The 22906-nt window shown below is 42.3% G+C and overlaps 1 protein-coding gene across 2 annotated transcripts in view; it reads right to left on the bottom strand.

The window, feature by feature from the left end:
• The window catches only part of SLC25A13 (solute carrier family 25 member 13), a 102390-nt gene extending 80770 nt beyond the window's left edge, over positions 1–21620 (bottom strand). The window contains exons 1-2 of one of the 2 annotated variants that reach the window (XM_082335956.1): positions 21539–21614; positions 19180–19265 (exon numbers count right to left, since the gene is read on the bottom strand). Coding sequence is in view for 1 of the 2 variants with exons in the window: in XM_082335954.1 (XP_082192080.1) it covers positions 21539–21550 (12 nt within the window). In the remaining variant the exon portion in view is untranslated. Of the gene's footprint in view, positions 1–19179; positions 19266–21538 lie in introns of both variants that reach the window. The other variant, XM_082335954.1, reaches the window with a different exon arrangement.
• Positions 21621–22906: the final 1286 nt, after the last annotated feature.

The raw sequence follows: 22906 nt of genomic DNA, 5'->3' as shown, positions 1-22906 counted from the left end.
TGTGACTGGAAAGACTGGAAAGACTTCTCCATTTCACTTTATCTTCTCTCCATAAAGACAAAACCAGCCTGAGATAAAACCATCTATGAGCTGGTAGGCATGATATCTCTCTAATTGTGTTAGGAGGCATTTGATAAAGCAGATGTGAGGGAAATGTTTGTTACTGCTCTTTACAAAGAGATGCTTTGTAACAGATACTAACACTTTAAAAAAAACAGTAACTTTTATTAAGTAAGGTTCAGTAAAGAAAGCTCTCCAACAAACAACAGTTATTTTTAAAAAAACAGGAGACAACAGAAACTGAAGAGAGAGTACAGAAACTGCAGTGCAGGATTATAACAAAGTCCAGACATGCTACAGAAAAGACTGGGATAACATACAGAAAATGTCAGCAGGGATTTTCATTCCTAAAGCAGATACTTGAAAGTTTTAGCCAACATAAATATGTGTATATGTGCATTAGACTGTATATGAAGAACCAGCAAGCACCATACATCTAAGGCAATATAAGGATTGAATTTAAAAACTCCTAATCCCTCCCATTAGCAATGATGTTCAGCAAAGGGAGACAGAGGGTTCACAGAGAAAGGGAAAGCTCTGTAAGTGAGGGACAGTAACACACGGGTTGATTTGCACACTGGAGCTGTTTGTATCCTTAGACTCCCTTGCACCTTGATCTTAATTTCAGCCCATTTTCTCCAGTGGAGCTCTTTTCTCCTTGTTGACTTATGCTCGATTTACAGTGACATGCATTTTCAGTCTCACTTCCACCCAGATTCTTCCCAGAAAAATGTAACTGTACAACAACGCAAGAAAACAGAATCCACTGGGAATCAAAGAAAACTATATGGCATTTCTAATCAACTCTATTAATACATTTGTCATACACAAGGCAGAAGGAACAAGCTGTCAGATGGTATGTGACATCAAAAGATATGAAAGGACTAATAAAAGTAGTGAGCATGCTCCACCCAGTAAAGAACAACAACAACATGGGTGGGCAAGAGGGAAAAAGGGCAGTACGAAAATCAGAATTAATGCCAATAAAGCATTAACCTAATGGCAAATACGAAATGTCTGACCTGCTCACCTTTATGGTAAAGATCACTTTAGTAGCCACTGTTGGATAGAGCAGAAAGGTGATGGGGATCCAGGAACGCTTGGGTATTGCTACAATATTCCAGAAAGTCTACTGGGACAACATCAAGTCCTAACTAAAGATAAAGAGATAAACATCTCTAATACTGTTTCTTCCTCATGGTTTAACCTGAACACAGCTCAAGTGTTAGGGAGAAAGTTGATGGAGGCAAAGATGTCCCCCTCGACCTCATTATCTTTAACAACTCCTGACACCGAGCAAGTAAGACACTGGCGAGCAGCCCTTCTCCAAGCAGCAAACCAGAGCTGTGGCAGGGCTGCCTTGCTGCTGGGCACTGGTGAGCTCTTTCTATTTAATGCTAGAAAATACCATCTATGTGCACATACAGAGAGAAGATGTTTCATCAAAGGCCTAACAACTGATCACAAGCTCTAGTAGCTTCATGTTGAAATTAAGATTTTTTTTTTAAAAGTTTTTCCATTCTTAAGCCCAACTAAAGAACGCGATGTATTTGGCACCACTAAAAGACCTCAAATCAAGATTGAAACCTCATGTCTTCTAGAGGTATTCTTCAGTTTCATCACAAGTTATTGAGTCCACCTGTAAGACTCAAACACATGTGGCCCAGTTTATGTAAGAGGTCAGATTAGATCATCATAATGTTTCCTTCTGGCTAAAAGTATACATATACATCCAAAACCTACAACTCCAAAGGAGATCAAGCCAGGGTTTGACCTTACATTCTTGTTTAAATGAGTGACTGCAATATCAGAAACCAGTTAAAGTGCAGTTACTGGCCAAGTTTGAATTCAGACCAGAAATCTACTAATACTGTATGAGTATTATGCTAAAACAACACTCCAGTTTGTATTTTAATAGAACTAACTTGCTTACATTGATGAGAATCACCTTCCTCCATATTTACACTAATACTACCACAAACACACACAATCATTATTCTAACCTAGCAATTTGCCTTGGTCACCCTCTCTCATCACTCACAGCATCATAAGTTACAAGTGTTCTGCATCAACACCTGTCCAGGGCACCATCTCGTTTCAGCTGTCCCAATAACCACTTTTTGTTAGCCCAACATGCTTCAGCATATTCTCACCTCAGCAAAAGCACAGTCGTTCCTTTTGCACAACAGAATCCAAGTGAAAGAACCGGACTGTGATCTGAAATGGAAAGCAATCTACGCAGAACTCAGCATCACGGGGAAGTCTGCAAGCAAGATGTGCACCAGCTCACCAAGCAGGGAACCAGACGACTGCAAGGAGAGCTGGCACAGAGTGCAGACCACAAAGACCTTCTTGCCAGACCTCCCTAACAGTAAGCTAAGTATTTCTCCTAGGAAAATATAATCAGATGGCATTTGGCATACTTACCTAAAGGCTTAGGGTAAGAAGCACTGTAAGGGAAGCTGATAACTACTGAACAGGTACTTCTACCACATTCAGTCTTATCAGTCAGAACACAGTCATCCTTGAGACAAAAACATTTATTTTCTACAAACAGTTCTCATCCTCAGAGTTGAACATTACAATTACATTTTGCAAAAATGTAACCCTACACTAAGTAGCAGTTACTGCATTCCTTTGTCTAATAAGACCTAGCTAAGCTAAGAAAAAGAAATGTTATTAACACTAATCAACAAAGTCTCTCGGATCCTGCAAGCTGATTCAGTATGCAGAGCTACAGAATAAACACTACTGAAACTAGACAGTTGTGCTGAGTCTACCCCACACAAGGGTGAAGCAGAACAAAATTTGCTAGCTAACAGAGACAGCAAATCTCAAGCTAAACTATTTGCATCCATCTTCGCTCTGTCACAATTACACATCTCCGGGCAATTCCCAGTCCAGCTTCTGCACCATGATAAGTGGAAGCCTCACTTCCCCCAAGTGCATCAAAGCTAACAGACCTACTTTATTGGGCAATTACCTGCTAGCTTTGATCCTACTTTCAAAGTCTCAAAGCAAATGCAGATGGCTTTTTCATAAGGCAGTTCTCACACAAGGAGATTCCCAATAAACCATCGTATTTTTGCATGCAAACTGACTGGGACCAACGCACAGTTATCAATTACCTACACCCAGGAAAATGCTTATCCAGTTTGTCCAATGCTTTTGAGCCGGTACAGAAACAAAGGTGGGAATAGTATACATCTTAAGGAAAACTGCTACAAGAATTTCCAAGAATAGCTAATTAATGCTATGTAAAAAGACATCTAGACTGGGTACTACAATTTTCCTACTTAAAGACCTGGAAACCAGAAGGACCGTAAAACTAGCCCAATACTAAGGTAAAAATAGCTAGGCATTGTCACTGCTCAGCAAAATGGTTTAACCAAAGGAAAAAGCATCATACTGTGACCAATACTATCCACTCCAAACTTTAAGCATGTATCAGAAGATACAGTTAGGAACAAACTGGACTATTAGTTTGTAGTCAGCCTCTGCACTAGGACAAGGATGCAATTGCTGTCATTCCTACAACAAAATATGATTCACTACACTACAGCAAGAAACTGAATCTGAAAACCAACTCTTTGTGAAAAACAGAAACTTCTCTTTCACTTTTCATGTTGCTATCAGAAAAAACTCAGTTCTCCAATCACTTTCTCTACCTAGCTATCACAAAGTGCTACACTACTCTCCATCAGTCCATCTTCTTTCTCAAAGTAATATTCCCTGTTGTCTCACAGCTCCTCTACAACACGTTTTTACTCAGATGTTCTTCAGGACTGTGATCCAAAGATACACAAGAAAGCTGCTTTGCTATGGCCATTATGTAATATTAACATATCCCAACGTATCTCAGCAAACTAGACCTCACCACTCACTTGAAGAAATGCAATAACTATACATAAGATATATTAGGGGTTCTTCAATAAACAAGTTTATTTCCAGATGAGCTACTAATGAGAATGGTCAAATGGCATTTCCATCAATTCATGGGTATTTTTCAAGAATACCCCCCTCCTGCTCACCATAGATGGATGGGATGGTAGATACTAACACTCTTACTTTGCTCTCCCTTTTGCTTCCTTACACCTTTTGGAAATGGAGCATTACGAATGTCAACCTGCTAAAACGTATTTGGTGGCCACCTCATCCCAGTTTATAGACTTTCTCTTTTGATTCTCTCAGGGCTTGTTCTGTTACAGCAGTGCTATTGTACAACCAGTGCACTGACCATAAGCTCAAGACATCAACTGCCTCACGTTCATCTTCCAAAAGTGGTCATCCCAGTGTTAACAATTCATCTTCTAGAGCTAATCTTCAGGCTCGTATCTGGCAGGAAAATAGTCATCTCACTCAAAGAAGCAAAGGATAGGAAAACTCTCCAGTGTAACAGCAAGATCAAAAGTAGTTCCTGGAGGAAGCAGAAGATTGGATACTTGCTATCACTGAAAAATGTTCAGAGAGAAGTGGCAGACTATTAGAGCAGCATGAATTTTATCTGGCACCCAATGTTATTAGCGTAAAATATGTATTTGGACCAGGATTAAGCAATGGGTAAGCCACAATTAAGACAGAAGGCCATTTAACACCATGTTTTTCACAAGGTGGCACCTTCAGGAAGCATCATCTCACAGCTATGCAGAGCACCAGTGAGCTCTGGGAGAGCCACTGCTGAATGCAACATACAAACTACTAATGAGCCTCTCCAAGGTCCCCATGCTCATGGTGCTCAAGGTTCCCAGCAGCTCACAGCTCAACAGAGACAACTACTCCTGGTTTCACCTGGATCCTGGCTCCAGCCCTCAACACCCAAATGCTCACTCTGCCGCTGGCATGGCACAAAGCAGCTTTTACAGCCTAAATGTGCTTCTACCAGAGGAGTCGCAAACAAAAGATTCAAAACAATAGATATGATGCTGCACCACCAGGGAACATCTTGAGAGTCCTGCACTGCACCTGATACTACGCAGTGCACACAGTCACCTAAAAAGAAGTGTCCCACGCTTTACCTGACACCTTCATAAATCACAGAACCAAGACAGCAAACAATGGCAGGAATAGACACCTGAACAGTGTTACAAAAGGTTTCTCCGTGATTTTCTCTCCCAGATGTCAATGCAATGGAAGTTATACTGTGACCCAAGGTCCCAGTGAGTGAGGAGGATCGTTTGCAGCAATAAACAAAAACCTGCTGCCCTTTGAAGAAAGCAAACCTGGAGCAGTGCCATACAGGGGTATCGTAACAGAATGATTTGGTCGTAGATAACTACTAATTCTGTGATAAGGAAAAAAAAATTATACGGATGTGCAATCAGTGCCTATAAACTTGTGGAAAGGTCTGTCTGAAGTTGTTGCTAGAGTAACTGTTGTTATTTGTGACTGCATGCTTGTGAAGGAGCAAGTGAAAGAAATGCGCTGGAGAAAAGTTCCTATACATTACATGTCTTGACTAATAATTGTGTGACAGGAATTATGTAGGAATAACTGACAGGTAAATGTATTTTGTTTCGGTGTTGTGTTTTCTTCTTTGAACATAGAAGTTCACTTTTCAAGATCCTATTTATAATCAAATCCATCTATTCAACTCTATTCAAAATGCTACACCTCAGCAGCTCAGAGAACTGGGAAGGGTGTGGGAGTGGGCATGAATCCCTATGTGTGCATGGATCCAATTCTACAACCTTAAAAAGAACAAGACAACTGCACAATGGAAACAGCATCACACACAAGAAGCAAACTTATTAAAGGCTATAAATGATGGAACTCAAAAGAAAATCTTACATCCTGCGGTCAGGAACCTTTCCTTATAGCTAACAAAATTAACAGCAGCGTTCCAACACATGCTTGGGCAAATAACAACACTGCGCTACTTGAAACAATAAGAAAAAAAAGCATAGGTTCTTTTTTTCTTTTCTTTTTTGACTGTACAGCACTCAGCACAGTGGAGTACTGGGTTACGGGGAGCATGCCCGTGCTCTGTGACAGCTGAAAGAGTCACAGTGACTATCCACCCCTCCCAGTTAAACGTGCTAGTCAACCTATGACTATGGAAAATCTGGACCTTCAAATAACAAAATCTCTCTCTCTCCCTTAAAGATTTTTACCTGTCATCTCAAAATACATATGTCAAAATATGAGTTTGTAAACATGCTCTCTTTTGCCTGCAAGCAACGGTATCACTGTTTGTCCAACTCCCATCATATTCAGTTTTAAATTATTAGATCGCCTCCCTGAAGACAGGGCAATTACAAAGTAAAGGCAGTTTAACGTTTTCTTTTACAATTCTTATCTTCAGTATTAACAATAAGCAAATGCTTGGTGCTTAAATATTAGCAGACTGCACAGTTGCCACAGGCCACTGTGGGCACGTGACCTTCATTCTTGCTAAGGACCTGAACAGAAAGTTGAAGCTATCAAAGAGGGTACTTGGAAATAATTTGCAGTTTCATGTCGGAATATCAAATAATCCAATGAAGACCTAAATCGTTTATGTAAGGCTGTGACCGTAATACTAAAGGTTTATCTGCCAGTGACTTGCCGCAACTCAGTCAAAATTGTTAGAGAGTTCACAATAACTGTCCATAATTTGCAAAAGTTGTGAGATACCTGACAACAATAATTAAAAACTTCTCATCTCCTTAAGAAACTGCAGAAACTTTTCCAGCATTTTAATACATTTTAATTAGAAACTATTCTGATTTTAGCTTTAATGATTTTGGCTTCTTATCTGTGAGCCTATATTATTACATATATTTGCATAAAGCAATAACTGTTTCATTAAAACATTAAATTTACTTCTGCTGCATAGCCTTCAGAATATTTTTATGAGATCATTTGGTTGCAGTGGAAATGATGATGATGTCAAACTGAGCATTCTGATTTAAAGATAGGAATTTTAAAAAAAATCCTGAAATTACTTGCAGGCAGGTTTAGCAGAGAGAAAACCAGAATTAAATCATTTTTGTTTGCCAAGAAAAGGATTTCCATTTTCTTTGGGGGCACTGCAGTTCAACTAAAATCTAAAAATGCCAGATTAACCAAACACGGAGCAGAGTTGAAGGTACTAGAGAAATTCTAGCACTATTCTTTCAATGTCTCATTAACCAGGAGTTCTTCCATTTCATTCCTTGGACACTTGGGTTGATGTCAGCATCCTGACATCACCAAAGAAGTTCAGAGCAGTACGTCTGCCGTCCCACAGTATGCTACTGGTATCAGATGACAACATAGTTCCCTTTTTGTCATCAACTGTCAAAAATGTAGTAAAATTCAAAAAAATTATTTCTGACCAGTTGATCGAGCCCTTTGAAACGCAAAAGATGAATGCTTTGCCTCATGAAAACGCTGGGTGATCAATCAGTGGTTACTCCTCACAGCTTTCTCAACCTGTGCCAGCCCAGTAAGTCTTCAAACAGTGAACAGAAAAGCCAAGAGACCTCACACTACTTTTCATTATATATCCCTTTGTTCAATCAAACTGTGGGGCACACACCACACAAAGTACCCCCAGGCCTTCAAAGCCACAAAAGAATTGTAGACACATATTCTGTATAAAACTTTCTAAAAACACTGAAGGAAAATAGTGTATTTGACAGTCTTTTTGTACATACTTTGCTAAGCTCCTTCCATGATTTTCAAAAGTTCAGTGCCCTCTTTCCCTCCTTCCCTTCCCACCTATCCACAAGAAAAAAGGAAAAAGCTGGTTTACTATCCTTAACTTGTCAATGGCACAAAGAATAAGGAACTATTAAGTGCTATTTTAATTTTACAGTATTTGGGTTGAATGTTTACACACTTGAGAATTAAGTATTCTGGTTTGGGCTATTCTTATAACTGAGATACTGAATCTACTGGTTACATGTAACGGAACACCAAAAGCAAATTGCAAGAGGCTTACAGTCACTATCATTTTCTTTACTGTGAGAAGAAAAGCCCAATACTTTTGTAGTACAACGTTCACAATGCAGAAAAGACTGAACCCACTGTTACGCACCAGTCAGCCTTGAAAGAAAAGATGCAGCCCAAGTAACCGATTTGGGCATGTGAACAGAGTAAAAGCAATTGTAGAAAGTTTGTTGTTGCCATGTTTTTCTTCCTTTTGAACAGCATCAACATGGGACTAATTCATGATCTTTACAAAGTAGTTTCCAGTTAGACTGACACACAATGGCAAGCAGCGTTAGACAGGTGAAGTGACAGGAAGGAGGAAGGCTGACTTGATGTCAGTGACAAAAACTATTTTAATGGAAATGTGAAATTATTCAAAAATTTCTTCCCCTAAACACGTGAAGATTTCTCTAGTCAGATTCAGACTGCACAATGGGCTGAGAGCAGGAATCAGCCAGACACAGTATTTTTACATACCGCGTTTTTTCTAATGGCTTTTCATACCCAGTGCCTCACTTAAAGGTTTCTTCTGCCAAAGATCTGTTAAATCAGTGATGTTCCATCAAACAGTAGTTGTCAAACATGATAAAGACCTACAATAATAAAATACGTGACCAAGAGGTTTTAGTAGCCGAGGATCTGGGGAAGAGTGGAAGTAGGTCATATTTCCAAGGCACAGAAAGATGACAATAACAAACAGCCTGCTGTTTCTTCAGTAATACTAATTTTCAGACCTCTTTTCTTCTATCCTAAAATCAGACCTATGTATCAGGTCATGCGAGGGACGGATGTGACAGGAAAGTCACGTAACAAAGGATAGATGATAATGCTTCACTGCTACTGCAGAACACACCTTTCAATTAAGTCCTCTAAGTAGGGAGCCTCCCACCCTGCTACCGATACAGGACAACATCCTAGTCTCTCTCCCACACCATAACATCACACACCAGACCAGAGACTCGACTAAGAAGCTGTAGTGAGCACCTGGTGTGAAAGAACTGCAGAAAAAACACAAGGCAACACAACAAACACGCAAAACGTAGGAAGAAGCATTAAGGCGGCAGATTTCATTTCTCACTGTAGGAAACCATGTGTGCGCACGTTTGAACACAGACCTCCAAACCAGAGTTGTGTGCGCAGACGTAGAATCTTTGTGTCATGATCCTGCTGACGGCCTTTTATGTTTTGGAGATGTTACCTGCATTTTGATTAACACCTATCAGTCTCTGATGAAAGATGTAGTCACATGCCGCTCAAGCTACTCCAACACTGAATAATTTGCTCTAATTTATTCCTTAAAAAACTATTCCAATTTACTACTTTACTTAGATGAAGTGGGCACATTTGCTAACTACCCAGAATTAAATATCCATTGACTGAGGCAAAAACCAAAAGCCCCAAATAAGTGATGGTTCTATTGGCTGAGAGAGTTCAGGGGAGCTGGGATAAGAAACAGCAACTTAAATATGAAAACAATTAGAATTTCTTTCTCCTACTGGCTGCATGATTGGCATTTGGCTTGGGACCGTCCTTGTGAAAGCATTCTCTCCCGTTGACTAAGTGCACTTATAGGCAGTATGCAAACACTATCAGGAAGAAGGCAGAAAAATACATGCCCTTCTATGACTCCATATTCTGAAATCTACAGACATTTTTCCAGTACGCAACATCAGAAAGAAAAACAAAGAACAGAGAGTGCTAGTTGTTGTTCTCTCCTCATCTCCTTGCAAAGCCAGCACTAAAAAAAGACTCCAACCTGCCAAGGAACCTTCTTTGAACCTTCCATTTCCTGATACGTTTAAACTTATCCTCTCAGACAGAAATGAAGCTCAGCTCCAGGAAAGAACATTTTTAAATCTTCAGTGAATAAAGATCAGGTAGCATTCACCTACAGAAATTGAAATATGGGAAAAGATAAATACAAAATTTTGCATGAAACTGGAAAGATCTGTGGTCGATGGCATTTTATACAACAATCTGAATTCCAGTAAATCAATTTCAATTACGAAGGAAGTACCAACAAGATTACAGTGTCACAAATGGAGAGAGAGAAAGAATAATCTCTGTTGGGGAAACAACAAATGGAATTCAAATACAGCACATCACTGTTCTCATCCTTTTCCTAAAGTTTTCAGTTTAAGAAAAACTTGTTCAACTATATCAGAAATATTCAGAATTTGATCCCCTACGCTTCCCTCCCTGTGCAGTTCCACAACTGCTCAGAAATATTATGTTTTAAATTTGCTCCATGGCTGTTTCGCTCAACAGCAAAGGTTTTAATACTTCAGAACACTAATTACGTAAAGGCATCTGAAGGAGGAGGGGGGAAAAAGTCAGCTTCTATCTATTTATAAGGTTGGCTAATACTATGGTCATCTAGCTACACAACACCTTTGTCCATATTCTAGCTTTGGAATTAAGGTTGCTCTTTGCAATTCTTCAATTGCCCTAATCATCAAGGACATAAAAATCATAGTTGTAAAAAGCACATGTATTACTCTTCTGATAGGTCCCCATAATTGCAAAAATAGCCTTTAAAAGCCATGAAATTCTTATACTGATAAGAATTTTTTTAAAAACTAGACTTTATGAGTTTGAGGGTATATTATCTTCATATGGGATTGATTTACGGTGGGACCTGAAGACTGGAAAAAAATTAAAGAGTACATGCTAATACTCTTCAAGTAAAACTATTTTCTTAATACTTCTGTTTTGAACAGAAGACATAATCGAGTTCCATCTCTATAATTTGTGGCTAATCTCAATATAACCTAATGATAGCTCTACAGGTAACTACAACTCTAGGATTATCATTGCTGTCTTACCAAAACTTACACCTTAGCAGGTCAATCTAATTCTGTATTCTGGCAGCTTTTAGAAAATAAGATATGCTGGTCAAAAAGCATTTAATGTGCTTTAAAAAGGTCAGTTTCTAAAAGACTCTTCTTCAATTTACAACATATGATTAACCATTTGCCTCCCTGATCAGTCTGTTTTGCTGTCAGACATTCCTGTCCCAGATACCTGAGAGAGTTGCTGGAGCAGTACATTCTTTATCTGCTTTCCGTGAAGCACTGCACTTCACATAAAAAGGTGATCTTACATCTCTGAATAAAGACACATGTCTGTGTGTTTCTCTCCACATTACAGAAAATTTAATTAATCTAGCACTATGCGATAAGATGCAGTGTCAACATCTTTTTTCACTATTTGCACCTCTTTTTAATCAAAGAGAAGCAGTAATAATTCAAACAGCCGTAATTAATACGGCTAGGAAGTCTTTACCTATCCTAAGGACAGTTTGTGGAGCAAGAATTAACAGTTTCAAGCGCCGTTGTCTGTCCTTTCATTGCAATTGCAGCCACCTAAAATATTAACAGTAAGAATGCCAAAAATGTGGAAAGACTAAGGAGACAAGACAGGCTCATATGAAAATCTGCAACATCTACTGATAGCAAGAGGTGATTTGGACACGAGTTGACTGAGAGCTTGGGTGAGAACCAAAATTGTTTCACCTTCTCAGCTTCCAAGCAAACACTGTGGTGTAACTATGCCCTATCTAAAACCAGATGAAGCGCTAACTGATGGCAAGCCCGAGATCCTCCAAAAAGCCTACATGTAAATTCAGTAAACTCAAGTGATGGTGCTTGAGAAGGAACACAAACTGTCAGGCATAAGAAAGGCTGCCGCAGGGACAAAAACACTCTCTATCCCACAGACAGCAGATGTGGAGAGTAAAGAAAATGTGTCACTTAGGAATGGAAACATATTTTAAAATAACTAAAGCAATCGCAAGTTGCAGTGGTACTATTTATTACAAAAAACTCAGATCGGGTCAGTTTTCCAAATATGCTATCTGGGTTAAAAAAACCCACACCGACGACTCCCATTAAAGGTCCCACGTGCCTGTTCCCAGAGGGATATAAGCCTCCCTTCGGCTCTGGTCCAAAGCCTTTGAGATTGGGCCTCCTGCTGAAGAGAGGAGCAAAGCACCAGCATTATTTATGCTGACATGGGCTGGCTGGTAGGGAGCAAGACTGAGGTGATGTGGAGGTCACAGTCATAAAGGCAACAGTAACCTAAAACACAAATACATGAAACCTGTTTGTAGCTACATTTTTCATTTTGGCCTTGATACATTTTAATATGGATAATTCATAAAATGCCACAGTGCTTAACAATTCATATGTGTATCAATAATTCAAAAACTACCAAGCTAATAAAAAACCCATGAGGATTACTGCACCGCATGCAAGGTTCCATCATCTTCACCACTAAGGTCACTCCCCTTTACTCTCCCACATTTCCAAAGGGAGAAAAAAGCCTCAGAGTTAGGATTTCACCAGCTGCCCGACTCCTACAGGCTAAGACTGCAGTCATCTTCTGTGTGTGGTGTTGAGCTAGAATTGATCAGCACTGTTAGAAAAACGTGTAGGGGCCAGCTAGGCTAATCAAGGCAAATACAACCATAAACTTGCCTAAAACAGGAGGCAGTTATTCCTTCTACAGCAGTCAGTTCACATTTGAATACATAAAGAAGCCAATCAGAGACATATCTTTTAAAAAACAAACAAAAAAAAACCCACAACACTGATTTTTTTATTTCTGCTTCCATGGAAAATTCACATCAAAGTTTTCCTTTTAAAAATGCTCCTATCAGTCCAGTTACTGGGCTGTATAGAGAAAACTGGATAAAAGACTTTCAAAAAGTTTAGTATAAATATTTAAGAGAAAAATGGTAACAAAGTTTCCTTGGTGTTTCACTTCCATTTTTTACTTTCCCTTTCTGAACATTTAAACTGACTGTTGCCCAATGGCATTTAACTAACTAGTGGGTACATTAGTTGACCAATTAGTTCTATGACAAACTCAAAATTTTGCCTATGCAAAACTTAGGGTTACATCCCCATGCCTACGTTCTTGCACCATGCCTCTTACATAAAAAGCCCTAGCACCTGTACGGTTATCCCATCGTGAGTCAAGCATGAAGGGTTGTCATCGAACGAACCGCTTGATCCACAGAAAACACCACAGACCTACTTTTGGTAAAAAATAATTCCTTCTCATTTCTCTGCTAGGCAGTGCAAAACGCAAAAAAGTCTATATATGCAACGCAGTAAATAGTCCTATGGTTGTAATACAAGACGATCCTTCACAGGTTTTCAGCTTAAGGTATTTCTATGCTCAGCGTTACATTAGAGCATGCCATCCACATAACTCTTTACGCTGCTTTGCTATGAACCATGTTAGGGAACTGCTCTCACTTAAAGCAAACAAAACCAATTTATATTAAAAAAAAAAAAAAGCTGGGCTAATTTTGCCAAGTCAGTTACTCACTCTAATTCACGCCGGCACCATTACATTACCCTAGTATTGCTATTGAACATTTAGTGATATCCAAGTTGAATCGCAGCTTCAGGGTTACCACTGAATTAAAAGCACAGCAACCTGGTCGTTCAGGAAACAAGCAGGTACCTCTCCACACCAACCCGACCAACAGAACAGCTATGTGAGTTCAGCCCTGGCATCAGAGCAGCGAGACAATCAGTCCAGGATCAGGAAGGCAAAAAAGGCAAAGGACAGGTCCCAGAGGCCTGATCCAGCCTAGTCTAGGACTCCAAAAAAGAACCAATAACCTCCTAAAACTACAGAAGTAATGATGATAGTAAGAAGATTCAAAAATTATTTTTAGAAGGTTTGGCTGGGCATAAGTCTGCCAATCTCAGCGCTCTCCCTACAAATAAATAAAACGTGTGTTTGTGTGTTTGCAAACTCCACTTTGCTCGGCCTCTGAGGGTCAGAGCCATTAGCACACTCCACTACCTCAGTCACAGCATGATGCAAAAAACAATCCATCTACGAGCAAAAAGGCACATGCGATTTAAGTTTTTTAGCATTCCAGAGGTTCCACCAAGGTGCACATCCAGAACTGCCACAGCCCTGGCTGAGCACGTGCAGACATTTCAGATACACTGACCAGGCCTCCCCACTCCAGCCCAGCAGCCATGCATGCAACACACCTAATGTGCGTTGGCAGAGCTGTATTAAGCATCAAGCACGGCAAGCCTCCGAAACCGTGGCAGGTGGAGGTATCGTTCATGCAAAATGCACAAACTCCACTGGCAACAGAGAATCCAAATCTTCCTACTCCCAGCTGGGTGCCTTAATTGCTAGCAACTGCATTGGGTTCTGGCCCACTCCCCTGTCCCCTCAGCGTCCCTGCCTGAAACAGAGATGTAAGCTTTGCTGTTTGAAGATCCTCCCCAGGGATCCCTATCTTTTTTTTTCCCACTGGCTGACTTAGATGCTCCCTGGCCAGCATGCTGGCTGTTGCGATACCTGTTCCTGGGTACCTCAGGTAGGTTTCCTAATTCTACTTGTGGAATTCTTAATTAGAATTAATTAGGTTTCCTAATTCTACTTGTAGCCAAGTGGATAAAATTTAGGCATGGAGATCTTGATCTAGAGAACACCAAAAAGTCGTCTTAGCCTAAATTCCAGGCTCTAGTTTTCTAGTTTTTTCACATGGCCAAGAGTAAGCCAGTGAGTAAGGCAGATCTCCAGGGAGATCCCCTGAGCTTGCTGGTGAGTATAGAAACAGCTCTTGCAGGCTGCCTAGGCATGCAAGACATCAGAAGCATATGAATCCAGCAGCTGAGGTTAAGCACCTCACAAGTATCCAATAAGAGGAATTTGATCAGGCTTGCAACAAGCTCTGTTTCTTCTGTTTCTTCTCTAAATGTACGTAGCTTGGTGCACATGCATGCACTTCTCCACTCTCTCTCAAATGTTTCTTTTTTTACATCTTTAGAGAAAAAGAAAAATACCGACAACCCACTCCTTATGAGCAATTTCATCCTTTAACACACTGGGTTTTGTGCAGGCCAAGTAACATTTTTGGTAAAGAATATAATTGCAATTGCACATTTCTAAGGTATTGTAAATAGCATGAAATTGTTTTAAAATGTTATGAAAAATGCATTTGCAGTGTTCCTTTAAGTGTTTTAACAAAGCTTCAGTTGAAATTGCTTTATTCCAAAGCAATCGAAGATAGAGTATTTTTATAAGGACCTCTTTATTTCCCTGCAAAAGACTGAGATACAAATACTTTCCAGAAAGAGAAAATATGCAACCTTATGTTGTACTAGCCATAGTTACCTAGCACCATAAAACGTCAGCTGCTCCGTTTCTAAAGATTGTGTCGTAGCACGATTAGCAGAGTCACAGTAGTGCCCAGAGGCCTTATGCAAGTTTAGGTTTGGCGCCGTACAAACATACAGGCTCTATTCTGTACACTCAAGCCATTCTATAGCCAAAGCAGCAGCAACTCCACAGATCAAAAGCAAAAATGAAGCTAAAATTAGGCAGCACATTCATGCCATCTTCCAGGAAATACGGTATCACATACCTCCTTGTCATACTCCTTGGACAACATAGATAAATAAAATAGATATAGGCCTAAACAAGCTGATCAGAAGATACATTGTTATCATTCAGGGCTGTAAGCTTGTCTACATTACAGGACCGGGAGGAGTGCCTTTAACATGTTGTTTGAAGCACACCTGGAAGAGCTTCTCTAAGCTCCTGGGACACAAAGCTGCATAGAAAGAGGAATTCATTTCCCGATGTGATAAGATCCAGGTAAGTTAAAATACTTTTCAGTGGACATCACAACAGATGAGACGCACGTGAGGATGTACACGGAATTGTTGGGTCCAGTCACGCTCTCCCAGAGCCATACATGAAGCGAGGTCACCCTGCAATTCCTCTTACAGGGACACCATAGTGGAAAAGAGCAAGTTTCAAAAACTGTTAAAACCACTGGCAGTTGCAACATGTGATCCCATCAGTACCTCTCTAACATATTAAAGACATAAATTAACCTCTTTCACCACCTTCTCTCTTCCCCAACTTGCTCTGATAAAGAAAGGAGGGGGGGAAATAGTAGGTCAAAGAAACAGATAAACTCAACTAAGACAAAAAAAACAGTGTAATAAAAGCTCCTTTTCAGGGTAACTCGGCGTTCACTGCAGAAGAGAGCTGTATGGAGTTTTTCCACAAGAGAATCGCTCTGTGAGTGGCTTCCCTGGGATTATTCTTGCCAGTCGGCCCCACAACTCACTGTGCACCTTGTGGGATTAGGACTCAAGCCGTCACCTAAAGGTAAAGGTCAGGAGCAAAGAGTTGTGCAGTGAAGGAAACCAAATTAAACTAAACACATAAATAATGGTGGGGAGGATGGGGAAGGGGAGTAAACGATTTGCTTTCTTCTCTGTTTCAGTTGCAGTCATCATGCATGCTACTTTGTACTTAGAAAAGGTTTGAAGTTATCAACACTCATACAAATTCAGTGTCCCTTTATCAGGAAAATTCTGGTCTCTTAAGAAGTCAAGATGCAGTAATAAGTCATAAGCAGCATAAATGCATGTTTTTTCTGAGGGGGAAAGCGGAAAGAAGAGTCTCATGATACATAAGGTATTTAAGAATTTACACACTTATGCGCAGTTCCAAAATGTAACTACACATCAGCAAGCACCACTGGACCTGTGCTGACTAGCAACAGGACTTTTCCATGTGGATCTTACATGGTGCTATCACATCCAAAAAAATTACCATGGTGACATTAAGTGTTACGACACTATGAAGCCCACAGTACACAAACTCAGTGATACTTCAGGGAAACAAAGATTCCTCTCTCCTTACTCACCAACCACTTTCCCCCCCGCAATTTTGATCTCACTGAGTGGCTGGAGCCTGTCCGTAAGGGACTCCACTCCTTTCACGGACACAGTAGCCCATCATGATGCTAGGATCCCTCACCTGTTCCTTTCTGAGGGCCCATCGAATCCACATGCAATGCAATGCAATTCTTCTCTACCATTTTGCTGGAGGAAGGGAAGAATGGCATCAACGAGGACAAGAAGAGTGAATTCAGTTGTTCCCAGGCACATCCCACCCTACTGCTAGCACAGGGGAGAGGAGCACAGGAGAAGGGGCTGAACGAAGAGGCACAATGGAGCTGGATGCTGCACAAAGGAACACGCTGGGTATGCACGACAGCAAAATAACTGACATGGCATGGTTGCACCAGCATCTAATAGTTCCGCCATTGTTTGGAATCGCGTTCATTTAGAATGGCATTGCCATGGTGTCTGTATTTCAGCCATTGCTTATCCAAACCTCATTAATTCACATCACCCAGTGCAGGCATTGGATCATTTCTGCACACAAAAAGACCGATAGAGCCACAGCCAGCAGCATCAATCCTTCACAGGACTCCAATTAATTTAGTCAAGGTGATGCATCTTGCAAGACTGGGGTGTTCAGTGGGAAATGTCTGACTATATTAACATCAAGACATACAGGCAGCCTGTGATGGGGACTAACTATTTTTGATATGACAACGTTTAGGATTTTAAAGGTAAATATGACAGTAACTGGAAAAAACATGTAACTCCACTGATACAGCTTCCATAGTAAACACTTCCAGAAAAACACAAGCAGAAAGAGAATAAAAAAATTGTTAAATATACCAAAACTGCATAACAAATTTTCTTTACCTTGCATTAGAAACATCCCAAATATTGTCATGTAAGTGAAGTCAGCAACAAATCTCTTTGTGTTACCTTATTGATATATTTCTGACAGTCAAGCACTTGTTCTTCAAAAGACTTACGCATGCACTTAAAATTAAGCATGCAAGTAGTCCCACCAGGTACTGATGTAAGGTTCATGCCTTCACTTGAACAGTCATTTTACAACTAGCTTTTTTAGAATGTGGTATTTGTGTTCACTTTGTTCATAAGACAATGATTTTAAATAATGTATACATTCTAGGTAATGGAGGCAACCAGTATGTGCCCAATGGATAAAAGTTCACGCATGCACCGAGAAACAATTACATTAGAAAAAGAGAAATATACCACAGTATTTAAAAATCATCTCCTATATCAGTACTGTGCAGTTCAATACAATTATCAAAATTTATTCACATGCTATCCATAGCAGAGATGAAGTTTAATGGGGTACAAGTGATTCCATGCTAAGCCCACAGTTTTTACACAGTTTCTAAGCTTTAATTTATCCACTGAAATTATTCAAGTTTGGAATTTTCTTTAATGCAATTTTTAACTGTTTTGAGTGTAGCTTAGTGGTTATGAAATACAAAGTTTAAAAATATTACATATACTAGCTCCCGTTATAAATATCAGTTTCTGACCTTATGTTGAACAGACAAAGTAGCACAGTGGCAAAGGCAAAATCAGCTATGGAAAGAGGTCTCATTGAGAAGTACCTTAGAACTTCCCACTGAAAATAAGTTTATATTTTACCAAGCAGTAGGACTTTAAAAAGACAGCAAGTCACACTTTGCACATGCATGATACAACAGCTATGCCCAGAACTGTGTAGCAGTATCTGGACCAAGGGTAGCTTACATTCACTCAACAGGCACAGTTAATTTTGCTGTAAAATACACACTGGGTGAATGGCAAGGGGCATTAGCTAGACTATGTAACTTCTCTTGAGAAGTATCTGGCTAAAGGGCAGAAAAAACATTGTGACTGCATTGTTAAACACTCAAAACGAAGAAATAAAGCATGACACACTCTATAAAATGTCATTATTGCTCTGTACCTGCGTTACCATAAAGACTTTCCACATAGCTTGTTTTCTGTGCAACTCAGAAAAAGAAGCGAGTGTCTATGATGGTAATTTAATTACCAGTGGGGTAAAATCTACCGGAATATCTCACCTGCAGTTTTTACTGGCAATTTGTGCAAATATAAATTACAGTTCAGTGTTCACGAAACACTTTCAGAAAATGTCTTCAAAGATTCAGAAAAGACACTGATGTGCAATATACATTGTATAAAACATTGTATAAATTGTAAGACACTGAGTAACATACAATGAAGAAAATTAAATGGCACTGTAATGGACATTAAAGATTCCATGCACAAAAGCTTTGCCCATTTCTTGATACCTGAGTGCTTAACTATGCAGCCTTAACAGTATCCCGTTTGGGTCTTCCTTTCGACAGACTGAATTCCTAGAGTCTGCTTAAAATGTCAACAATTGAAATCTTGCAAGCAAAGAACAATTACATTCAATCCCAAAGACTCATATGCCTAAAAGGGTGTAATTAAAAAATTAAAGGAAGCGGTCATGCAGGATACTGGCAAGGAAAAGGTACTGAAGGAATTTTAGAAAAATCATTTGACTCACCAGTCCATTGTTTGGCTGAGGTGAAAAAGGCAAACATTACTGAGATGCATCAGTGAGGCAGTTAGAACACAAATCAAGGCCCATGCCTGCAAGCACATGTGAATAACTTCAGGCCCAGAAGCTCTTTACGTGGCAAAGTTATTCATATGTGTGCTTGCAGAACCAGAGCTCAGATGTTACCGTTAAGAGTACAAAATGCTTACATTTTGCCACTGACTTCAATAAAAATAGAAATTCATCTGTGTTTAACAGCAACTATTTCACCTTGAGAAGATAAAAACCCATCAAGTCTCACAAGGTAACTTAATAATTAATCCATTCTAGCTGCTCCCAGCTCTACTTTTTTTTTTTTAAAAACATAAGTCTCTAAACACACTCAAGCCCGCAGAAGCTATGTGAGGGCTGTAAACCCTGCAGTACAAAGTGCTGTATCTCTGTCTTGCAATGCACCAAGGATGCTTATGACACTAGTGACAAGCCATTATTCTTTATATCAGGTATCTCTCTGCCAAGCTTGACGTAATCAGAAACACTACATTCAATTCAGTTTCTCCTCAAGTGTTGAGCCTTTTCAACATATGCTTGTAAAGATTTTGGTGTTCTGAACTGTGTAATAAGCCAAGGCAAAAGAAAAAGGACCCCATGCAAATGTGTAGCATGGAGCACACATGTATACCAGATGAGACAAACACTAACTACATATACAACATTTTTTAAGTGTATGTGAGTAGTACGGCTTGAAATGCATTGCGGATTAAGAACTGCTGCTTGGAGAGGAAAGGTAAGTAGATGGTTCATAAATTCAGTGAATGGAAGACTTTGAAGTCTTTTAACACCAAGAATTTGGTAAGATACAACTGATGTGCTGTGTGTATGGACCAGTGGGCAATGAAAAAAGAAAAGCTAGACAGGACCGCTAAGATTTATAAATAACAAACATAAGATTTGGGGATGACTCTTTCATCTGCCCCAGCAGAGGAATCGTATGTTGCCCAATCCATTAAAACAATATGCATTTCAGATAACCTAAGCTCTCAGTGAGCAAAGGTGTTGACCGGAGCAGCTCTGTCATGGACTCACTGAAATAAAGGAGCGTACAACTCCGGCCAGACTGAGCACATGTGCTGCTTTGCGTTGTTTGGGGAAGTTTTGTTTTCTGATGTTTTCTCGATACAAGTTCCATCACTGACTTCCAAAAAAGCAAGATGTGGCCCAATTTTTTTTAAAGTCTCAATATTCAAAAAAGAAACTTAATGAAAGCCCAGTAGTAAGTTTTGAAACATCAACACTACGTATGAATTTATCTGCCATTAAGAGTGGAATACCTATTTTTATATGGCCTCAATCCAGCTAATGGCTAATTTCTTTTTTTTTTCTGGGATGGAAGTATGTTATTGAGCAATTGATAAAAGTATTTCAATTCATTTATCCTTCTGAAACAGCACAAAAGCTTAACTAACAGGTATCAATCTGACAGGAGAGCAGAGAGGCATGAAAGCAGTTGGAAATTATAATCAAAAGTGAAAACAGAAGGTAGGAACAGGTATATGGAGAGAACGGGAGAAAAAGCAAAAAGGGACTATCACGCTAAGGCCTGCAAGTGGGGCAGGGCCAACACCAGTGCCCGCTCTGGACACGGCGAGCCGACAAGGTGCTGACCTGCCAGCTGCTGCCCCAAGGACCCACTGCGTTCTCTCGCCCGAAAATAAGTGTATATGTAACACGTATGGATGTATATTTTTATGCACCTACGTACTGTGTGCGTATGGCGGGGTGCTCACCGAGGCACGGCTGGGCCTAGCGGCGCTCGGCGGAGCCGCGGCCGGGCCGGGGCGGGGGCGGCCGGCGGGGCGGCTGGCGGGCGGCGGCGCGGGCCGGCCGCACCGCTGAGGGCCGCACCGAGCCGCGGCGGCGGCGGCACGGCGGGACCAGGCACCTCCCGCCTCCCCGGCAGCGGGAGGCGGCCGCGCAGTGTCAGGCAGATGGTGCATTACAAGCAGAGAGCAGGCCGGCTCTCCGGGGCTGGCAGGTGGGGATCCCCGCCGCGCCGCCTCTGTACCCGCCGGCACCGAACCCCGCCGGCCGGGGGGGGCCGCCCCCGCCGCGGCGGCCCCGCAGCCCACCCCCCTCCTCCCCCGGGGCCGGCGGCGAGGGGCCGCGGAGCCGCGACAATGAGGAGGAGGAGGCGCCTCCCGCCGAGTTTCGCCAAGGACAGGCCCGAGGTCAAACCCGGCAGCCGCCGCCTCCCGCCGCGGCCCCTTCCCCGCCGCCAACGGCCGCGCTGGCGCGCAACGAGAGCCCGCCGCCCGCGCCGCCGCCGCCCGCGCCGCCTCCCCGCCCGCCGCCGGCGGTGCCTTACCTTGGCAGCCATGCTGTGCCCGGCGCGGCCACCCCCTTCCCGTCCCTTCCCTTCCTCCCCTCCCCTCCCTTCCGACCGCGGCAGGCAGCTTCCCCGCCTGCGCACCAGCCCGCCAGCGCCGGCCGTCACCGCTCTCCCAGGCGCGGACGGGGCGCTCGGCGCCGCCAGCCCATTGGCTGCACCCCGGCCGGCCCGGCTGCAGCCCGCGTGATCGCCCGGCCCGGCCCGGCCCGGCCCGGCCCCGCGGGGGCTGCGGGCCCGCGTCTGCGCTCGGCCGGGCCGGGCGGCGGGAGATGCGGCCTCAGGCGCCGGCGGGCCCCGGCGTTTGGCGGCGGGCACCGCCTCGCCCGTGAGCGGTCCGGTTTACCTCGCGTGTTCTCCTCAGCGTACGGCTGATGGCCTAGCAGCCTCCCGCTCGCCTCAGAGGGACCCCGGGCTCCGAGGGGCCCTGCAGCCCCTCCGGGCGCGGGGAGAGTCCCGAGTGACCGCGGCACCGATTAGTGACCCGTGCTGTTAACCCGAGGAAATGCCTGCACCGCGTTCGCAGGGCGCCGGGCAAGCAGCAGAAGGGTGCCAGACACCTTCACCGCAGCCATGCTGGTGTTGCACCTCACAGCAAGCCCCGCTCTCCTGCCCAGAGCGGTTTCCTTCCCCGCCAGCCAGACTGCTGTTTGAGGGATGTTTCATCCAGTTGCTGTATCCCAAAGGCTTCATTCCGGGATGGCCTGAGAACGAGCTGTGCTTTCAACCAAATTTTGTTGGTGCCATTTTAGTCCCTAAGTCAGCGTGAACATGACATGGAAGCAGCCTCACTAGAGTCCACGGCTGTACCCAGGATGACCACAAGTATGGCACGCTCGGCCTCACAGACAGTTTGCCGACTGTCTACAGACAGCCTGTCTGGGCATGTTTGGCAGCATACCATTTGGCATGCAGGCCCGCGGCTGCGACCAGGGCAATCGCCAGCCCTGCCGATGCCCGCTCTGGCTGGCCTTGGGGCTTCCGGCTCCTGGGGGGATTTTAGGCTGGCCTGAGGTTGGTAGTGCAGACAGGGAACTTGTCACGTGCGTGTAGCTAAAGGTTGCTTGTAAGAGTAGCTGGGGGGTGAGGTTTTGCGTTTATAATTGGGTATCAAGTTAGTCGTAGCTTTGAGGTAGGACTTCCAGCACTTTCCCTAAAGTGAGTTTTGTAAAGGTGCTAAAAAGGCAGAGGATCTCAAAGCCAGATTTATTACAATATAAACCAGAACAATTAACTAGTTAATTGTCTTTAATTGTCTTAGATGGGGACAGTAGAGAAATTAAAAGGATTCGTAAATGCATCTGCCCTTTCCCACCCTATATCTTTACAGGATGTCTCTTTTTATGT

This window comes from Platalea leucorodia (assembly GCF_965183815.1).
Source record: "Platalea leucorodia genome assembly, chromosome: 1".
Classification (NCBI taxonomy): Eukaryota; Metazoa; Chordata; class Aves; order Pelecaniformes; family Threskiornithidae; genus Platalea; species Platalea leucorodia.
Note: the sequence above shows the minus strand (reverse complement) of the source record. Positions and strands in the feature narration are given on the sequence as shown.